At 42.4% G+C, this 22,004-nt stretch overlaps 1 protein-coding gene across 1 annotated transcript in view; it reads left to right on the top strand.

The window, feature by feature from the left end:
* Positions 1-21,128, top strand: part of MAP3K14 (mitogen-activated protein kinase kinase kinase 14) — a 51,337-nt gene extending 30,209 nt beyond the window's left edge. Inside the window, exons 2-16 of the mRNA XM_089674586.1 lie at positions 712-968; positions 1,842-1,914; positions 2,661-2,817; positions 3,601-4,068; positions 7,378-7,515; positions 7,624-7,753; positions 9,517-9,648; positions 11,860-11,964; positions 12,261-12,424; positions 12,516-12,666; positions 13,163-13,399; positions 13,687-13,775; positions 14,480-14,609; positions 15,510-15,610; positions 18,329-21,128. Coding sequence (XP_089530712.1) covers positions 731-968; positions 1,842-1,914; positions 2,661-2,817; positions 3,601-4,068; positions 7,378-7,515; positions 7,624-7,753; positions 9,517-9,648; positions 11,860-11,964; positions 12,261-12,424; positions 12,516-12,666; positions 13,163-13,399; positions 13,687-13,775; positions 14,480-14,609; positions 15,510-15,610; positions 18,329-18,550 — 2,535 coding nt within the window. The 5' untranslated portion in view covers positions 712-730 and the 3' untranslated portion in view covers positions 18,551-21,128. The remainder of the gene's footprint in view (positions 1-711; positions 969-1,841; positions 1,915-2,660; positions 2,818-3,600; positions 4,069-7,377; positions 7,516-7,623; positions 7,754-9,516; positions 9,649-11,859; positions 11,965-12,260; positions 12,425-12,515; positions 12,667-13,162; positions 13,400-13,686; positions 13,776-14,479; positions 14,610-15,509; positions 15,611-18,328) is intronic.
* Positions 21,129-22,004: the final 876 nt, after the last annotated feature.

Genomic DNA, 22,004 nt, shown 5'->3' with positions numbered 1-22,004 from the left:
AGTCTGTTATTTGTTCAAAACTCTTTATAACGTGCATTTTAAAAGGCATAAATACTATACAGGGACATGATTAATCAAGCAATACCTCGATGCAAAAACCGCTCCAACACCTCCGACACTTCCGCACTTGACGCCACGTGTTTCCACAGACGCAGCGCTAAAAACCTCCCAGGCGCAATGCATCCTAGGGAAACTTATCAAAAAATATATTAAAATAAATATATTAAAATATTTGGTAAATGTATTTATTTATTTCACTTAATATTAATACACCATAGTAGCTCACAAGAATCACATTTATAAATCCTAGGGAAACTTACTTTGTATTGTGAAAAAAATTTGTAAAAAATTCATAAACCGAGGCATTATTTTCAATGGATTTTCATTCATAAACCGAACATTACGTAAACCGAGGCGTTCGTAAACTGAGGTACACCTGTAATGTTATTGCCATGCTGCAATACCAGATTATTCTAACAGGTGCAGGAGAAATCTAGAATTATAGCAGTCGTCCCTGAGAAACAATGGAGCCAGAACAAAGGAAGAATTCCTATGCTTTGCTACACAGAATTAAACCCTGACATTTCTTGGTATTGATTACCCAGCTTTATTCAATTTTATATCCACAGTTTTGTAATGATACAAAGAATTGTTTAACAATTTTTATTGCACAGTAAACATTCATTATTTCTCAATATTTTGTCATTTCAGGCCGACACCTATTTGAAAGATGGCCATAGACTCCCACAAAGGTCAAGACCTGGTCTACACCACGGCCCCAGTGTATCCGCCATTCTGTCTGTCTCAGTCTGCTGAGCTTCTGAAAACCAAAATGGGTGAAGCAGAAAATCACTGTGTTCCTGTGAATAATAAGGTCAGCCACTGGGCCACATTATTATATAATGGGACTGCCACAGAGAAGAAAGAGAGCTCCGCCATGGGAATCTCCATCATAGCACAACCTGAATGTAAGATTTCACCATGATCTCCACCCCACAGTCTTTCAAACTGCTCCTTCCTTTACGTCTTTAATAATTTCTATTGTGACACCAAATTTTAGAACTAATATGTAACGGAACCGGACCCCGACTGCACTAGGGTATTTCCGTTAGCCTCCCGCTTCCCTGTCCGAACACAGATCCACCGACACCACCGCTGACCATACAAGACGAGACAGCACCAGACTTGTATTAAAACAGGAAATGGACTGCTTTATTTTAACACAGACACAAGATATATACATTCAAGGGAACAACCCACCTCCTGCATAAGGACACAGGGTGGGGCAAACCAAATCTAGTAACAAGAGACATCAGCAGACACCCCCCACCAAGCCAATATACAAAACACATACATCCCATAATAGTTTGCTCCCAAGCAAGATACAATAGAACAATGGGACCACGTGGCAGTAAATAATGAACAACCCCCACACCCCACCTATATATGTTTACACAATATCAGGACATTCCACCCTGTACCGCTAACAGGCACAGGGTGACTTACACATAATAGGGATATGGGGAGCTGAGACAGGGGTCTCCCCACCTCTCCAAAGGGGGCTGTGTTCCATGGGCCCTCCCACCCAAAGTCACTCCCGTCACATAATACAAGAGTGTTCTTTTGCTTCATGTACAGACCTATCCCATTGCTTTATGCTCCCATTAATCAAACTGTGTATCCTTTTCTTTGTTTTTACATATCCTCCTCCCATTACGTATTATCGAACATCACCTAGAGCTGAATATTTCCATACACTACACCTCCACCACCGTAGTACTGCCTTCTACAACTCCGTGTTAATTCTCTCTCTTAACAGTTTTGTTTTCTTCAACTTCCAGGTGAGAATAATCCACAGATATGCCCGACTTTCCAGGGAGGTCCTACGTACATCCCAGACTCAAAACAGTACAAGTAAGAAAATCTTAAATTCAGTGTGTCCTCCGGCAATGCTGATGTGTGCAGCTTAAACGATCTTCCCTATCCTTGGATCAGTGGAATCCTTATTTGTGGCTAGCACTTTAATTCAGAAGCCCCCATAAAGTACTGTAAATAAAGTGTGAAAAAGTTGGGCTCCAGTTGTAGGTTTTTTGGGAGTTCTGGATACGTGGTCCCTGGGATGTTTCCAGCTCTGACCAATGTGTGGAGGTGAAAGGCCAATAACACTTTATGCAACCTGCCAACACTACAGGAAATGCTTGCTGTACAATTCAACCTAATAATAACTTACATCATTCAAATAATTAATTTAAATTGCTGACATGACAGGAGAGTTTTGTTCTCCCCTGTCACAGGCCATGCAAGTGTCCAGAGATCTGCCAATGCTAGCTCTGGTAGGGCACCCTATATGTACAGTAAGGCGCATAGGGTGCCCTGGTGGCTCCTTACACTGGCTCCTGCTACGGATACGTCTAAAGGAGTACCTGTGATAAAGTCACAGGGACTATCATTTGGGATATTGATGATCAGTAGGTGATTATCCATCAGGATATCTTCATAACAGTGCAAGAAAAAGTAATCAGATATATCAGATAATTCTACTGCCTGGATTTTTGCTGTGAGGCTCTCTAGGTGTTCTCTTTCTATATCTATCAGTGGGAAGGTGTGGGATGACAGCACCCTGATGTGATTAATAATGGCTTTTTCATTACTATTTACAGTCTGACTGAAAGCATAGAGCACATCCCAAACAACGTGGTACATGCTACAGAAGGCAAACCAGCACAGTCCAAACAATTTACTAAAAATAAAAGGAAGAAGCGTAAAAGAGGCAAGACTACTCCGGAACAGGAAACCCGAGCTCCAGTACCTGTACAGGTGAGAAGTGCAAAGTTTGAACACCCAATAAGATATTTGAAGCCAGAGCGCCATCTAGTGATAGTTTAGATTAACACACTCTTCTTTGTAATTTCTGAGCCACAGTTAGCTTGAGGTGATTGTAGCCGTATTAGTGCATTTGCGACAGAAACAATTGAGTATTGTCCGTGATACTTTTTTTATTTGCACTAACATACAATTTTGAGGACAAGCTTTTGGGGAGTGTCCCCTTCTTCAAAGTCCAGGCAGTACTCGAGTACGTTAGTACTGCTTGGACCTTGAAGAAGGGGACACTCCCCGAAAGCTTGTCCTCAAAATTGTATGTTAGTGCAAATAAAAAAAGTATCACAGACAGTACTCAATTGTTTCTGAGCCACAGTTAGAAATAAATCACCAGGGTTGGGGCTCATTCACATGGGCGGTCTGCGGCAGCTGCTGGCATACAATGTTTGCATGTCTGCTGGCGACAATCACTGATTTTGCCAGCACACAGTGCCAAAAGCCTGTACAAATCAGGGATGGCACAGCTAATCGCCTAGGGCTGCTATGTCCAGAGTCCACATTTAGCCAGCTTTGAAAATCAGCAGCCTATCCACCCCAAAGCCCTTTTCCAGTATGCTTTTTAAACAGGCTAAGATCCAGTAATTTAGTTAAAAAAAACTATTCTCTTTCCCTGCCCCTCCCATTAAGCCCCAATATTATAAAACCTTTTCCTTCAAGATGCATTGAACTTTTGAATGCAGATTTCCAATATTTAATTCCCTATTATGTATTATACCATAGGAAGATGAATCCAGCTCCAAGCAATGGGATAGCAAAGACATATTGGATTGCTGCTCCAAGCAGCAAAACGACAGAAATATTATTGGTTATCCACCACAGAAAACGCAACCAATTGATGGCAACAAGAACTTTCTTCACAAGCTCATCAGCCCAGATCAGTGCATCTACCACATGGGAGTCAGAAAACAGCAGCCCTCCGACTCTCTATATCATAACAATCCACTATCTAGAATTATCAGTGCCATAGGACTGGATGACTGTGAAGACAAGGTCAGCGCACAGTGGGACTACTCCAAACTCACAGACTCCTGCACAGACTCCAAAACCCATTCTGTGGAAGAGGGGGTGTTGTTAGCTCTGAGAGGAAGCGTGAGTGTTGGCGAGCCAGACAAGCTGTGCCTAATCGCTAAGGCCTGGGATGAAGAGGACTCCGAGCCTGTGGACAATGAGGGGATCCTCTTCAAAATGGTAAGATACTACCTGCTATTCCCATTCATCACTGCTTCCACTAAATTTATTTATTTATTTCAGGTACTTATATAGCGCTGTCAATTTACGCAGCACTTTACATATATATTGTACATTCACATCAGTCCCTAACCCACAAGGGGTGTACAATCTAAGGTCCCTAACTCACATTCATACATACACATACTAGGGCCAATTTAGACAGGATCCAATTAACCTCCCAGCATGTCTTTTGGAGTGTGGGAGGAAACCAGAGTACCTGGAGGAAACCCACACAGGCACAGAGAGAGCATGCAAGCTCCAGGCAGGTGGTGCCGTGGCTGGGATTCGAACCAACGACCTGAGTACTGCCAGGTGGAATTGCTAACCGTTTAGCCACTGTGCTGCCCCAATTCCTTCCTTGCTATTTTTTTTGGACTCTGCTGAAACAGAGTGATATTACATAGCCCCTGTAAAGCTGGCCATAGATGAGAATTTCTAACGACAATTCTTAGAAAAAGAATATTTTCATTTTTCTAATCATTAATGGGATTAAAGCGACGTTTGTTTTCGACTGTAGTGATAGTAGTGAGTAGTGTAGTGAGATAGTAGTGTAGTGAGAAAATTCAAAGGAGGAGGATGGAAAATTTTTCTCAAAGAAACAATTTTCTAACAGGGTATCTGGTTTTCGTTCGGTAAAGTCCATTCATTCCAAAATCAAATAAAATCTATTGGCACAACATTCGAATGTTCTAAGAATTTTCTGAGAACGTTCGAAGATTTCTTGTAAGAATTTTTCAGGGACTCTTCCTAAGAATTTCCGATTGAAATTCTTTTCATCCATGGCCAGCTTTAGAAAGAGTGATATTATATAAAAAGTCTGTAATCTTTCAAGCAACAACTGCTCTGGAAAGACGGATCGATTAACAAAACAGGCAAAAAAAAAAAAAAACGTTCGCAGTAGTGAAAAATCAGAACTAGCTGTCCAAAAAAGGATGAGTTATGAGTTAATTGCTATGCCTGTTTCATGTTTAACGTCCCTTTAAATTATTATTGTTATTATACAGGATTTATATAGCGCCAACAGTTTGCTCAGCGCTTTACAATATAACAGGAGACAATACAGCAACAATACAGTTCAATACAAGAGGGTTAGGAGGGCCCTGATCCTTGGAGCTTACAATCTAAAAGATGGTTTGTTTGGGCCAAGCTGGTCTAAGCAAACTATTTACTACACTAACAGGTGCATTTGCTGGGTGAGCTGTATTCACTGTATGTATCCTCAGCTATTACAGTATACAGGGCTGTGTTTCGGCAGTGGGATGGGAACTTTCTGTCAAACTTCCTGAACAAAACCGAGTCAGGCTGAGAGCTACGCAGACATTCACTGGAATTTTTTTCACTGGGATTTTTTTATTTTTTTATTTTTAGTAGTACCTACCTATTTATATAATCAATTTTGTAGGTGAAGCTAGCCATTTAAATAATATGCCAGTTTAACTAATATACCAGTTTAACTAAGGAAAATTTGCAGAATATGTAACCCATCCATCCTTCTTTATACATATTGTATAATTTATGACTTGATCAAGAAAGAACAAAGAAGGTGTTTAAATCACATATATGTTGGAAAACTGAACTTCTAAAAGGACATGTAAAAAGAGCTCATACCTGGTGTTTAAACCAAAGCTAAAATATCTAAAGTGTCCTGATCTTACGGTAAGCAAACACCCCGCTATGTCCATTTTAATCTCCATTTATTGCCAGTTTGTACATCTGGCTGCCCAATACACACCATTATATTAACCACTTCACGTACGGCCCATGTACATAAATGGCCAGACGGGAGCAGTGCAGGAGCGGTGGCAGCACTGCGATCCGGTGCTTGCTGTGTCTGGAGGACACAGTGGAACACCGATCGCTGTGTGAGTTCCCGATCATGTGATCATTGATTGGCCAATCAGTGATCACATGAATAGCAGTAAGCAAGATGTCACTTCCTGACATCATTGCTTACTACTAGTGAAATCTGTGAATGATCACAGAGGTCACATGGTACAAGGCTATTCACAACAGCCTTGTACCATGTGCAAGCGGTGACCAATCACAGCTCTCACAGTATTTCTCATTGGCTGCAATAGTGCAGCCAGAGAGGAGAAATTATTGCTTTTACACCCTTTATGGGTGTAAAAGCAGTACAGTGTCACTATGGTGACACTGTACTGCTAGGGTGACAGTATGTAAAAGAAAAACAAAAAAACATAAATAATAATATAAAAAAATAAAATAAAAATGTAAAAAACATTTTGAAAAATTATAATTTTGGTTGTAAACTAATCCGGGTTATTTTGTTTTCTACTAAAAAGATAACAGAATAAATTTTGGCCAAGATTTATGAAGAAATATTATTTATTTGCAAACTTTTATAAGAAAAACACTTTTTTTTTTAAATGTTTGGACTTTTTCATTTACAGTATATAGCAAAAAAATAAAAATCCCAGCGGTGAATAAATGCCACGAAAATAAAGTTTTATCTGTCTCAAAAAAATGCTAAAAAATTCATATGGGTAAAGTGTTGCATGACCGCACAATTGTCATTCAAAGTGTGATAGCGCTGAAAGCTGAAAATTGGCCTGGGCAGGAAGGGGGTGAAAGTGTCTGGAATTGAAGTGGTTAATAATCAGCATTTGCCTTGTGTTGAGAGGGAAATAGCAGCATGCTTTCAGCTGCATTTAGCTTACATTTGAGATGCTTCTAAATTCCATCACAGATGCTCCTTCTAAGCTGTAGAAAAGCAGTTCTGATGTGAACAAATGCCAATGTACATGGGACTCTACGGTGGTACCACCACAGAATTTCTGTTGGTGACTGAAGACCAGTGGTGTCCCGAGGCAGGTGCGGGGGGTGCCTGCCACACCAGGTGACACCTACCGCACGGGGTGACACCGGACCCGCTCCACGAAAAGGTAAGTTGTAAAGCAAGTCATCGATCCCCACAGGATGAATCCGATCCATTCTGCGGGGATCGTCGGCTTTCTTTATAAAACTTACCTTTTCGTGGAGCGAGTCCGGTGTCACCCCGTATAGGTTGCATGCCGATGTTTACCGCAAGATGGATCGGATCTGCGGATTGGGGAGCATAATGGATCGGACTCCGATCTGTTATGCTCAATCCGCAGATCCGATCCATTCTGAGGGGGTGTCACCAAGTGTTATTGCACCGGGTGACACCAACCCTAGGGACGCCCCTGCTGAAGACCGCTAACATGAAACAAGCTGAAGAGCACGTTAATAATGCATTGTATAACAACCTCATACTTTGTACTTTAGGAAATGATGGCTGAGGATTATGAATATCGAGAAGATATCCATTGGGAGAAATCTGGAGATGTTCTAGGCAGTGGAGCCTTTGGGGATGTTTACTTGGGAAAAGATAAAACTTCAGGATTTCAATTTGCAGCCAAAAAGGTATGAAAAAGCTTGTGGGCCTTTGTTTTTCACTGTTGTCAGAGGACATTTGGGCCTTTCTTCCTGGCTAACTCTCTAATATGCATCATCTTTCCCTTTCTCTGCCAGATCCATGTTAGCAGATTCAGATCTCAGGAGGTGATCTGTTGCCTGTCTGTGAATTCTGATAAAATAGTCCCAGTGTACGGGGCAATCCGAGAAGGACCCTGGATCACTGTGTTCATGAAGATGGTGAATGGTAACGTATTTTACTATTTATACTATTATACACAATTCTCATCAATACTACAGAGTAAAAAACAATTTATTATTGGGTCTCATTCACACGGACACTGAGGCGCATACAATTGGCCTTTCTTTATGTATTGCTAGGTGCTACATGCAGGCATCGGATTCAAGCCTGAGGACACAGTGGCTGCATGGACACAGCTGCTAGTCCTAATGTGAGTGTGGGTGTGCGACCCATGTTATATTAGGATGAGCAGCTGTGCCTGGACACACAGCACCTGTCACTTGGGGAAACCTAAGCAAACGTCACCATGTACGGGCCTCAGCGGGCCTTTACATGTACCTTACACCAAATTTTGTTTCCTATTTGGGACAGAGTGGTGAGGAATTAGGACACCTGTTGGGTTTTTATTGCTGCATCCCCGCTAGTAAGATTCACCATCTTGATTTATCCTGATGACTATTGGGACAATTCTAAAAAGTGAAGAAAATGCCAACATTTTGAGTTTAGACCAAAAAAGATCTTCCAAGGGGAACACCTTTTATGGTAATTTCCCTCCATTTACATTGATATCTTCTATGTCTAAGGGACAGGAAGGGAAGGGAAGGGAAATTTCCCCAATGGGCAACATACCCTGCTCAGAGTTTTAAATGCTCCTTTCTCTACTGAAAAAGAAAAAAAAAGGTTTTGGCCGTTTGGATTTTGGTCTATAGCAGGGGTCTCCAAACTTTCTAAACTTAAGCAGGCCATAGACAGGTCAAAAACCGGCCGTTTTAAAAAAAAAAACACAAAAAATCGGTCGTTCGATTGGCCGGCGTTACCAACGGTAAAAAAATCATCCGATTTTCGTCCCGTCTATGGCCGGCATTTAACCCCATAATTACTTCTGTCCCTAAGAATTCCAGTCCGCTATTATATTTTATATGAAAAGTCTTGCGGTTGCAACAATGTATCGATTTGTATCCATTTTGGATACAGATGGTTTTATTTGGATACAAATGGATACATTGTTGCAACCGCAATACTTTTCATATAAAATATAATAGCGGACTGGAATTCTTCTTCTTCTTTTTCTTCTTCTTCTGCTGCTTTTTCTTCTTCTTCTGTTTCTTCTTCTTTTTCTCTTCTTGCAGGTCACGGCTCATGTGCATTTTTTTTATCGGTAAAACGATCGGCCGATTTGCCCATCATTGCCAGGAAAATCGGCCGATCGTCAAAATTGGCCGCGAATTTTCCAACATGCCCGATAAAAAATATGTGCAAAAACCCACGAAAAACGGCCGACCAGTTAACCCACTAACGATGCGAAAAATCGGCCGATTTTTGGCCCGTCTATGGCTGGCAAAAGGGCCAGTTTATTATCCCTCAGATTTTAGAGGGGCTGGCCTGTGGCCAATAGGAGTAGAAATTGTCTTAGCATCGATAACAATGCTGCATCATTGGTGTTGGTGAGAGGAATAGTACCCCATCAATGGTGTCAGTGGCAGGAATTATATCCCATTGTTAATGTCAGTGAAAGGAATACTGGTTTGTATAAGTGGGAGGAATAGTGCCCCAAGGGCCTGATAAAGTCAAGCAAAAGGCTGCATCCGGCCCCCTGGGCCACAGTTTGGAGACCAATAAACTTCATGTAAACATTTTGAATCCACATGCCTTAGAACACTGCAAACTTGGTTCTGTTCATTGAACATTCCTAAAATAAGTATTACATTACATTCAATATGACACAACTGGTAATACAATACAGAAATGATCTCTATTCTGTCTTTCAGGAGGCTCTCTGGGCCAGCTGATCAAGAAAAACGGCTACTTAACAGAGGACAGAGCTCTCTATTACTTGTCACAGGTTCTGGGGGGACTCAAACAGCTCCATGCTAACAGAGTAATACATGGAGATGTTAAAGGTAAGCTCCATGTTTATGGATTCCTACGGTCAAACTGAACTTTCAGTTTAAATCAGCTGAGCACATTCCAGATACATCAAAACAAAATGTGGTTAGATAATTGCAATGCATTCTCTTTCTAAAGCAGCCACAGCTTGCAGTTCTGCAGTCAGCAAAGCTCATGCTTCTTCTGGACCCTTGCAGAGAGACCACTGCTTCCACAAAGTACAAGAGGTCCAGAGATACAATCTTCAATCAAATCTGGTATGAGCTTTGCTGATTGCAGAACTATAGGCCTGACTGATAGTGGGCATGTCAGACCCCTGCAGAGAGACCACTGACTCCACAAAGCAAGGGTTTCCTCTGCAGCATGCTGGCAGGATACAGATGTTTTAGGCTGTGGCTGCTTTCTAAATAAAATGATAAAACTTTGCCCAATTTTTTGTTTTTATGTACCTGGAATGTATTTAGTGCATTTAAACTGACAGTTCATTTGGGTTTTAACATGCTGCTGTGTGTCTTGTATTAGCTCTGAATAGCAGCACAGTGGCTAAATGGTTAGCACTTCCGCCTGGGAGTACTAGGGTCGTGGGTTTGAATCCCAACCACAGCACCACCTGCCTGGAGTTTGCATGTTTTCCCTGTGTCTGCGTGGGTTTCCTCCAGGTATTCCTGTTTCCTTGCGCACTCCAAAGACATGCTGTTAAGTTAATTGGATCCTGTCTAAATTGGCCCTAGTATATTAATGTGAGTTAGGGACCTTAGATTGTACGCCCCTTGAGGGTTAGGGACTGATGTAAATGTACTATATATATTATTATTATTATACAGGATTTATATATCACCAACAGTTTGCGCAGCGCTTTACAAAATGAAGGCAGACAATACAAATACAATACAATTTGGTACAAGAGGAAACAGAGGGCCCGGCTCCTTAGAGCTTACAATCTAGGAGGAAGGGTTGAGTGATACAAACGGTAATAGCTGTGGGGGGATGAGCTGATGGAGGAAATAAATTGTTGCTTACTAGGTAAAAGCAGGATAGACTTCTTTAAAGAGAAAGGTTTTCAGGGATCATCTAAAGGTGGATAGATTAGGAAACAGCCAGACAGATTGGGGTAGAGAGTTCCATAGGATGGCAGAAGCTCGGGAGAAGTCCTGGAGGCAAGCATGGGAGGATGTGACACGGGAACTAAAAAGCAGAAGGTCTTGGGAGGATCGAAGAGAGCGGTTTGGTTGATATTTTGAGACCAGGTTGGTGATGTAGCTGGGGGCAGAGTTGTGGATGGCTTTGTAAGTTGTTGATAGTATTTTGAATTTTATTCGTCGAGCGAGTGGAAGCCAGTGGAGGGATTGGCAGAGAGGGGTGAAGGACACTGAGTGGAGGTCAGTGGAGGGATTGGCAGAGAGGGGTGTAGGACACTGAGTGGAGGCTAGTGGAGTGATTGGCAGAGAGGGGTGGAGGACACTGAGTGGAGGCCAGTGGAGGGATTGGCAGAGAGGGGTGGAGGACACTGAGTGGAGGTCAGTGGAGGGATTGGCAGAGAGGGGTGGAGGACACTGAGTGGAGGTCAGTGGAGGGATTGGCAGAGAGGGGTGGAGGACACTGAGTGGAGGTCAGTGGAGGGATTGGCAGAGAGGGGTGGAGGACACTGAGTGGAGGCTAGTGGAGTGATTGGCAGAGAGGGGTGGAGGACACTGAGTGGAGGTCAGTGGAGGGATTGGCAGAGAGGGGTGGAGGACACTGAGTGGAGGTCAGTGAAGGGATTAGCAGAGAGGGGTGTAGGACACTGAGTGGAGGCTAGTGGAGTGATTGGCAGAGAGGGGTGGAGGACACTGAGTGGAGGTCAGTGGAGGGATTGGCAGAGAGGGGTGGAGGACACTGAGTGGAGGTCAGTGGAGGGATTGGCAGAGAGGGGTGGAGGACACTGAGTGGAGGTCAGTGGAGGGATTGGCAGAGAGGGGTGGAGGACACGGAGTGGAGGTCAGTGGAAGGATTGGCAGAGAGGGGTAGCAGACACTGAACGGTTGGTAAGGTGGATGAGCCTGGCAGCAGTATTCATGTATATATGTAAAGCGCTACATAAATTGCGCTATAGAAGTACCTGAAATAAATAAATAAATAAATACACAGCTGTGAGACTTTGCTTTAGATTCTGTAATGTTCCCTGTACTCAGGAACTCTGATGCACCTTTCTTTGTGTCTACTTAAACCATCATGTCTGTTTTTAGCTGACAACGTTCTCCTGACTGAAGACCATAGCACAGTGTACCTGTGTGACTTTGGGCATGCTGCTCACCTCCCTCCTGGTAGCTCTGGAACAAACCTATTGACAGGTGAGTAGTTATGGCCTTTTGACTGTTTAGGCCCTAGTCATCTTTATTAAGCTGGGATAAATAGGTGTTTATAGTCTTTTCTTGCATATGTATGTAAATATATGGTCTGCCACACTACCCCTTAAAAGTAAAACTGTCAAAACCCTAGACAGTTCATGCTGAGCACAGCATAAAAATGCATTAGCAGAGCTTACCCGTCAGTGAAAGTCCTTATATATGTATATATATATTAAACATAACAACAACAAAATGTATTTTATGCCATCCTGATAACTGATTTTCTTGTTTTACTGCAGCCAACTATGTACCAGGTACTGAGACTCACATGGCCCCAGAAATAGTGCACGGGGATCCCTGTGGCACAAAGTTAGATGTGTGGAGTGCATGTTGCATGCTTCTTCACATGCTGAATGGCTGGCACCCATGGAGCCGCACACATACAGCACCCTTATGTTTAAAGGTAAGTACCATACTCAGACGGGATTCAAAACAGCCGTTTGTTATATTCATTTGATAAGACTTAGGATATACTGATCTTTTTCCTTTTGTAGATTGCGAAAGAGCCTCCACCACTGCAGGAAATTCCTCCAAATATTCACCCTCTAACCCGAGACCTGATAGTGGCTGGATTACAGAAAGATCCAAATAACAGAGCAACAGCTTCAGAGCTCAAGCACAGAGTGGATCAGGCACTAAAAACAAGTAAGCACTGTGATTTTTTTTTTTACACCAGGGGTACTTAAACCTGGGCTTCATGGACCCTTTAAGTGGCTGAGTTTCAAAGGGTCCATGAGAGTCAAATAAAAAAATGGCATTTACATTCACTCTACTCCCCTTTTCCCAATCACTGGTTTCCCATTGATTGGGAAAAGAAATTAAAAGGAAGAAAATGAGATGAAACTAAAATTGAAAAACAATTAAAGAAAAAAAAACACATCCTGCCACTGCTCATACCGTCAACCATTAAGAGTCTCTTGACTCGTTGTTGGCCCATGTTTACCATTTAAATAGCTTTCATCAGATTCTCAAAGGGGTCCGTGACTGAGAAAAGGTTCAGAACCACCAGACAGTCATGATTCATTGTTACTATTGAACCAGCTGATATTCGGCCCGTATGTACAGGGCTTTACAGTGAGATGCATATCTGCCTTTAGAATTGTCAAAGCTGACCATTGTTGTTCTATCATTTCTGTTTTAGTTGGAGGCCTGAGCTCTCCATGTGATTCAGCATACAGAGAACCCAGGAAATTTCCTTCGGCCCAAAAAGAACCTGAGACCACCCAGTCCAAACCCAAGCTGTTTCCTGAAGAACCTAGACCTGTGCTTAACCAGCATATCAAAAACATAACCCAAGACTCTCCTTTACCAACAAATGTCAGAAGCGTGGAACAAACCAGAACTTCATGTGAAATGGAGATCGAGCGTTTAGAAATAGGTATGATTACAATTCATGAAATCTCTTGAAAATGGTTGTAAAAAACAAACCAGTGGTGTTTAATAGCGGTGTTCACTCAGTAAAGGGTTTCCCTGTACATTGACAATGCACCTATGAGAAATCATCTTTTTTTTCCTGCTACTAAAAAACCTGCAGCATTTGGTTTCCAGTCAGCTCTGTAGGTGACAGTTTGTATGTAAGCATCAAAGTGTAAAGAAAAATGCTACAATGTACCTAAGGAATGCGTTTCTCAATGACTTTCTGAAACATTGTTGTTGTTTGTGCAGACCTGTACCGGGAAAACCTCTCCGAACTATTCTCTCGGGATACCCAGTTTCTCCGTGAGAACAGCCTGGATCCACTGCTCAGTGGCAAGGTATGAATATATGATGTTCAGGATTTTCTTTTCATTGTCTCATCTCTTGCTGTTCTGTCTCTCCAATCTAAGCATTGATAGTGTGATCTCTGTAACTTACAGTTGTGATAAGATAGCGATAACTTCAACCTCAGTTGGATACCACAGTCAGTGACTCAATCGATAAGACATCTTGTAGATCGTGTGAAGTTTATTCCATAAACTGAGAGAATCTTACAACAATGAACATTCGATAGGTCAAAAGATCATAATGTGTCCTGCTCCATGACATGAGGCTAGAGCTGCAATGCATTTCTGGGAAAGGGGGAGGGCTATCTATACAGCATTAATTAAACCAAAGGAAAGGGAGGAGCAGAAACAAAATATAGAAACACTTAAAGGCTTATGACTGTCAATATGACAGTCATGTGAAACATGAAACTTCCCAAGAAGGGTTAGTCAACCTAAAGCACCTATGTCAGACTAGATATATGCCTTTTATCTAAATCACTCAAATGTCAATTTATCTGGAAGTGAGATCTATCCCCTCGATGGACTCATACACCATAACCATTACTAAGACATTCAAGCTTCCTATGGGGTTCCCTCTCTCTTGATCAACTGTAGGTTTGAACTGTTGTTAGGCGGACTGAGCCTGAAAGACATAGGTCTTCTTTTTCACTATGTAACTCTGCATACTCACCATTCTCTTATCAACACTACAGGAATCCATGAATACTTTGGACACTAGAAGTTCTGGAATCCATTCATGGGACAGCCAAATGGAAGCATGGAGCCTACAAAGCGACTCCCTGTTCAGCGGGGGAAGCACAACCACCCCTAGTTGGTTCAATGGTAAGTATTTGAAAAGTCCCGCACACGTCTCCAAGTTCTCAAAGTTTATTTTTAAAAAAACATGTACATATAAAAACAGCACGCCGACATGTTTCAGCAGTAGCAGCCTTACTCATAGCTTGCTGCCAAGTACATTAGTACTGTCTACTACTACTACTACTACAGTATCTAGTAGTGCTTGATTCACATACGGTCCACTAAACAGAGATAGGTGGGGTTAATCAATCAATATTTAATAGTTGTGCATGCTATGAAAACAAAACTGAAATAATAAAAAACCTAACAGTTAAGAAAAACTTTTACATCCTAGTGGTTATTGAAACTTAAAAGGATCCTGGAACCCTTATGAATCCAATATACGTCCTGTTCCAAGAACCTCCTCATTTTGCACAATGACCATTGAAGAACTTTGGTTCAGTAGTAGGTTCACTGCAAGACAACTTTCTTAGACCTACTTTTGATTGCACAGGCAAAACTTGTTATACTCTAGATCAGGGTTTCTCAACAAGGGTTCCGTGGAACCCTAGGGTTCCTCCAGAGGTTGACAGGGGTTCCTTGAGCAATCAGCAATTTTTGCCTCTCAGGTAAGTTCCCACTGACACCATTGATCTATTTGGCTATCTGTAAGGGGGTAATTCTTCCCAATGACCACAAGTGTAAGGAGCATTCTTACCTCTGGCTATCACACTAATGTATCATGAATTGTAGATAAAGCCATTTTTATCAGGGGTTCCCTAAGACCGGAAAGTTATGCCAGGGGTTCCTCTGGATGAAAAGGTTGAGAATGACTGCTCTAGATCGATTCACTGCCTGGGGATTCAATAATATAAATGATGTTGTAACAAACACATGTAAGTCAGAATACAGACACTGATCCCTCTATGTTAATTTGTGTTTCAGGGGTAAAAGTACAATTGCAAACTTTCAGTGGTGAAACACTACACATCTGGGAGTCTGGCAGTACCAAGCTGGGAGACCTGGCAGTGGGCATCAGCAGTCAGGTAAGTGGCTGAATTCTAAGGCCTGCAGTATATGAGACCGGAAACAAAGCTGTACGCTATAAAAGCCTGCCTCAACCTATTTAAAAGAAAAGGTCCTTCATACTAGACTTATAAATAAGGAGACACATGAGAAACAAGTCATGGCAAGTATTTTCATATAAAACAATAAACGTGCAAACAAAATACTGCAATAGCCAATAAACTGTTCAATTCTTAGGCCTCGTTCTCACCATACGTGCAGAAAAACTGAAGGAAACTGACATGCAGATTTCACTTGCAGAGACATCCATTTTAGGCGAGCTACAATGAGTTTTATACACGTTGAAGATTCCTGCGCAAAGTGATTTTGTTGAGCCCTTGTATAATGTGTGCAGAAAAACTGATGTCTCTGCACCATGATGTGAACAAGGCCTTAAAGAGAATTCCAGGCACGGCATTCATGGTCAAGCTTGGGCCAATGTAACTGTGCATATACCATACTTGTGCAATCCATCTAGAAGCTGGAAATCCCTACAGTAGGCACCGCTAATCCAGTGACCTCCACTAGTTTCTAGCTCCTGTGCTGAGTGGTTCCTGTTACAGATCGGCTGCTCAGCACAGACGCCATTCAGAAAATGATTTGTGTTCTCCTCTGACTGAGGTGGAGAGGTGGGGTGGTGACATCACATGCTCTACCTCGTCTTATGACAGAATTCATTGAGAAAATTGTAAACATTCATTGAACACCACCCATGTCAACCTCGTATTTAGAAGGCAGCAGAGCAGCCACTTAGCATGGGTGCTGGAAGCAAGTGGAGCTCTTAGATTGTAAGCTCTTATGAACAGGGAACTCTGAATCCTCCTGTAATAATTTGTACTGTAATTGTACTGTCTGCCCTTATGTTGTAAAGCACTGCGTAAACTGTTTGAGCTCTATAAATCCCGTATTATAAAAATAATAATAATCCAGCTTCTATACCACAGGTACAGTATATACATAGTTACAAGCTCGACCAATGTGACTTTGTATAAAATGTCATACCTCCTTCTTTAAGCATCCTAAAGTGTATGTCAGCTCTATTAATGTACTTCTCCTATTTTCTCACTTTCTTCCCACGGTTTTGTGTTTTTTTATGAAAGTCCGGTGTAATTCTGGGCAAAACCAAACTAAGCTTAAACCTGCTCCCACCCCCATTCTAAGCCCTATACTAACTACACTGCAAAGGAAAGATATCTATACTTATCTAATCTAAAAGGCAGTCCGGTCCAGTCATGCGATCTCCCCAGCGGCCAGCTTCAGGGGAGAGGAGAGATCATTGACAACAACTTCAAAGCCTGGGCAGTGAATTCACCCATAGACTTACAATGGGGCATCTGTTGCCTGTCCCTCCATATCCCTGATGCTGGAGCTGGGAGCCCATCATGTGACTGGACTGGAAGGCCCATAGATTAGGTAAGTACACACATCTTTCCTTTACAGGATAGTTAGTATAGGGCTTAGAATGGGGATGGGAGCAGGTTTTAGCTTAGTTAGGTTATGACTGGACATCCACTTTAACCTTAAAGCGGAGTTCCACTCACCCTATCAAAAAATAAAAGTCAGCAGCTACAAAAACAGCCACTTACCTGTCCCTCGGTCCCACGGTGTGTCCCCCGCAGTCCATATCACCGGCAGTCCTATATTCCAGGAGGCCGGCATCTTCAGTGTTGGCACCCGGCTGTGACAGCTTGTGGCTTCACAGCCGAGCACCCATTGTGCATGCGCGAGTAGCGCTGCGCTTCATGAATGGTCCTGTAGTCTTCTGGGACCTGTCACGTGTCCCAAAAAGAGGGAGGGAGGACACCTTCCATTTCTGATCGCCTAGGGGATCGGAGCAGAAGTGGGAGCGGGTACCTGTCAAATTCGGGTACCTGCTCCCCCCCCCACCCCCCCAAAGGTGCCAATCCTTAATGGGGAGCGGGGGGAGCAGTCCTTAAAGCGGAACTTCCCCTTTTGGGTGGAGCTCCGCTTTAAAAAATAAACTGAATACTCAAAGTTTAGCTGGACCAGGAAAAAAAAATATTCAAAACAATTTGTTTTAAAGCAATCAATTTATGTGTTATTGTTCTGCTCTGCCCCTGCGTGGGCGTATCTTGAGCAGGGGCGGACTGACCATTTGGAAACTAAGGCACTGCCCAAGGGCCCAGGGTCAGTAGGGGGCCCCATGAGATGCCCCTGGTACCTTTTTCATAGGCTTTTTTGAGTTTGGGCAAGGACACAGGGGCCCCTTGATCACCTATTGCCCGGGAGCCCCATGAGTTGTCAGTCCGCCCCTGATCTTGAGCTTGTTGTATTCTTAAAACAAAACTTTCTTAATAAAAATATTGAAACAGAAAAACAATCAAATTATTTCCTGGACTGCAAGTTTAAATACCACATTACTCTATCAGTTTGAGGCCTAAGCTCTTCGAGTGATTCAGAATACATAAGAAGTACATAGGATTTCCTCAATGGCATGAAGCTTGAATCACTGTAAACAAATTCCTTGCTCAACGATCAGTGACAAATCTCCAAGTAAAGGCAAATCCACTAACTGTGGATAAATACATTCTAAAACTTTGGTTTACCACCAATAATGTGGTAATCTGTTTTAGATGAAAGTATTCTTCCAATTAGAATGTAAGAGATCTTTAAAAGAATCTACATCAGCAATCCGAGTATGACTATTAAATCTACTTCTCTCTCTCTCTTCTCTACAGATCCCAATCAAACCATTCACTATAGTAAATTCAGAAGGAAATCCGATCCCATGGAAGACAGATATTGCAGACTGTGGGATTGAGCTGAAATGTTCCTTAGCTCAAGACCGCGGAGGAGCCTGGATCTGGAGAGTCCGGAAGGGGAAAATAGAAGAGGGCCACCCAGAGGTGGCAGATACTGGTGGAGGAAGAGAAGGTTCAATCATCCTTATACCAGAGTGATCACTGTGTACAAGGACCTTATAGTGTTCAACATCCATGTGTCTTGCAGAAATGCCTCTCATACACATTAGATGCCAATTATACACCAATTCACAGTGCCATCACTGAAAGTATCTTCCTTTCTCTAAGGCTCTTTACAACGGTCTCTAAACAGGTTGTGAACGTGGCAACAAGTTCACATTTGCACACACAAACATTAATGCCTAAAACTTCTGAAGCAATCAATGAAATGAAAGTTATCTGCTGTGATTACTTATGTCCCATATTTATTGGTAAAATAACTCCTGAGCCATTTCTGTTGTTGCCATAGGAAGCCACAGGTTCTCTGACTCCATAAAGGAAGGCGCTACCCTGCCTGCTTTGACTGGTCGAAGTTCTAATTTTCATGTAACTGAACATGTTGGTGGGGAAGCCCACAGCAACTGACCAGACTCTGACCAGAAAAGTACAGACAGTAATATCTGGTTGGTTACAGTGGGTTCAATGCACCACACAGCCTCTTGCTTTGTTTCCCAAATAATTTGAGTCAGTTCTTGACCCTAGGTTCAAATCTGTGCGGGTGGTGGATCCGTATGAAAATCCGTGCAGCCGCACCACCCGCACAGAGGAATGTGGACCCGCGGGCGGGTGCCATCAGTTCTAACAGCACGCCACCCGCACTGGAAAACGCAACCGTACTGGGAACCAAGGTTTTTCCAAAGAAGTGCAGGGACTTCTTCCCTGCGTGTCACGGGCACGGGAGTCCATTCAAATCAATGGACTCTCGTGCCCATGCAAAACGCGTCCCGCATGGCCGCATATATGTGAACTGGAGGTAAATGTGAAGAAGTAGCTGAACTGTCTTAAAGTTTCCTTGCACAAGGCACTTTAATTCTATAAGTCAATGTATGGAACGATAATGATAGAGTTGTCCATACAACTATGAATACATGATGACCTTCTACAGATAGACAAGGGTGTCGTTTATTACATTAAAGGGGAACTACAGTGTTTGTGACATACAGTATATGTGAAAACTAATGGTAATCATCTTATCGCAGTCTATTAGACCCTTCTAAACCTTTGATTTATGTCTTTCTGAGTATAAAACCATCTTGGATGACATAAAACACCCACAATACCATTTGTTTCTAGCTAGACATTGATTAATGTGAAGTTTAATGATAGAAAGATTCTAAAATATGTATCCCATAACACATGGTTAGGCTGGCCATGCAACAGTAGAATTTTGTTCAAGCCTTTGTACGTAAAAGTATTGTCAGAGCATTCAGCCTCAACTGAGTCAACAAATTTAGTGTCAAAGCTCTTAAAAATCTGTCCAAACTTACTGGGATTCCATACTGGTGTATGGAATCCCAGACGCATTAAAAAAAAAAGTTCTTTTGTGCCAAGAACATATGCATTACAATAAAGCAGCCCATACATTAGTCATTTTTTTTCCATTCAACCGGCTATTTGAACGAAAAAAAGAAGGACTTGATTCCCTTATCCACACACTCAAAGTAGATGGGGGAATCTTCCCCATTGAACGATTATATTTTGACAGATAGGATACTCACCCACCATCAGAATACACTGATCAGCAAAAATCCGACAGAGCAATTGTACAAAAGTCAATTGGAAGATTGACTTCTTTATAACCACCTTGCCCATACATGGACCGAAATTCATCCAGTCCCTGCTGAGCTGGCCAAATTTCAATCTTTGTATGGCCGGCTTTAGTACGATTCTCCTGAGAGAAAAGTCAAATTCTGCCATTTGTACCCTACCCAGGGGCGGACTGACCATTCAAGCACTCGGGCACTGCCTGAGGGCCCAAGGTCAGTAGGGGGCCCCATGAAATGCCCCTGGTACCTTTTTATAGGCTTTCTTTGGGTGTACTTTGAATGTGGGCAAGGACACAGGGGGCCCCTTGATCTTTTATTGCCCGGGGGCCCCATGAGTTGTCAGTCCGCCCCTGCCCCACCGTATCTTCTTGTAATTACATTGGAAAATGATTGCAGGTTTGACCCCACTAGAAAATCGAACTAACACATTCAGAAATCCTTCGAAGGAGGTTCTACTAGTGTATGGCCAGCTTTAGATGCATTGTGCCATATGCCATAGTGAGGCTGGGATACAAAACTAAATTGCACCTGACGTCATTGTGGGGATGAATTACAAAACTAGAACAAACGTGGAACAGTTTCCCATAACACCTAATCAGGAAATTCGATGATGATGAAAGTGGAATCCTAATTAGTTGTTATTAGAAGCATTCCTAAAGGAGAAGAGTGGCCTTTTAAAGGTTTCAGAAATACATGTATACAAAATCAACTTATTGTACATAGTGTGATCAGTGTGTGTTATGCATTACAAACCTTGTATATATGTATAGTTTGTTTTATCTGTGTAAGCTTTTTTGATTGTCTTCTCTCACTGCTGATTGAAAACTACAGACTTTCTGCAGAAATAAAAGTGTGCTAGAAACCATGTAATCCAGGTTGCCTAGGTTGGGGATTTGGGAAAAAAAAGCAATATTTTAAATTATGGCACTTTTGTAAATTCATATTATTAAATATATATGGTAACCCTGTCATATGCTCTTCTGATTTATGTGACGTGTTCACTTTAACCACTTGCTCACTGGATTTACCCCCCTTCGTGAACAGGCCATGTTTTGCTATACGGCACAGCACTACTTTAATTGGCAATTGCCTGGTCATGCAACACTGTACACAAATTAAAGTTCTATCCTTTTTTTCACACAAATAGAGCCTTCTTTTGGTGGTACCTGATCACCACTGGGGTTTTTGTAGCATCTACAAATGACGGTATTTATACACCGGATTTTTTTTTCTTTATACTAGTAATGACGGCGATCTGCGACTTATCGTGGGACTGTGATAGTATGGCGGTCAACCTGACACTGACGCTTTGTGGGAACCAGTGACGCTAATACAGTGATCAGTGCTAATAATATACACTGACACTGTACTAATGACCAGGGGCGGACTGACAACTCATGGGGCCCCCGGGCAATAGGGGATCATGGGGCCCCTGTGTCCTTGCCCAAACTCAAAAAAACCTATGAAAAAGGTACCAGGGGCATCTCATGGGGCCCCCTACTGACCCCGGGCTCTCGGGCAATGCCCGAGTTTCCAAATGGTCAGTCCATCCCTGCTAATGACACTGGCTGGGAAGGGGTTAACATTTAGGGGCGATCAAAGCATTTAGTGTCTGCTACCCCTTTATGCTAATCCCTTCATTGGCTGCTACTCACCCAACAAATTAAATTCAGAATACTAACAACTTACAAAGCCATCCACATCTGGGCCCCAGCAACATGACTATCCTAGTCTCTAAATACTGACCTAATCATTCTCTTCATTCCTCCATAGACCTTTTGCTCACTATCTCCTCCCATGCTCACCTCCAAGACTCCTCCTATGGAACTCTCTACCCCAATCTGTCT

Source organism: Staurois parvus, unplaced genomic scaffold (genome assembly GCF_062004578.1).
Source record: "Staurois parvus isolate SC_StPar_1 unplaced genomic scaffold, SC_StPar_1.0 ptg000151l, whole genome shotgun sequence".
NCBI lineage: Eukaryota > Metazoa > Chordata > Amphibia > Anura > Ranidae > Staurois > Staurois parvus.
The sequence above is the reverse complement of the archived record's forward strand: the minus strand, read 5'-3'. Positions and strand labels throughout refer to the sequence as shown.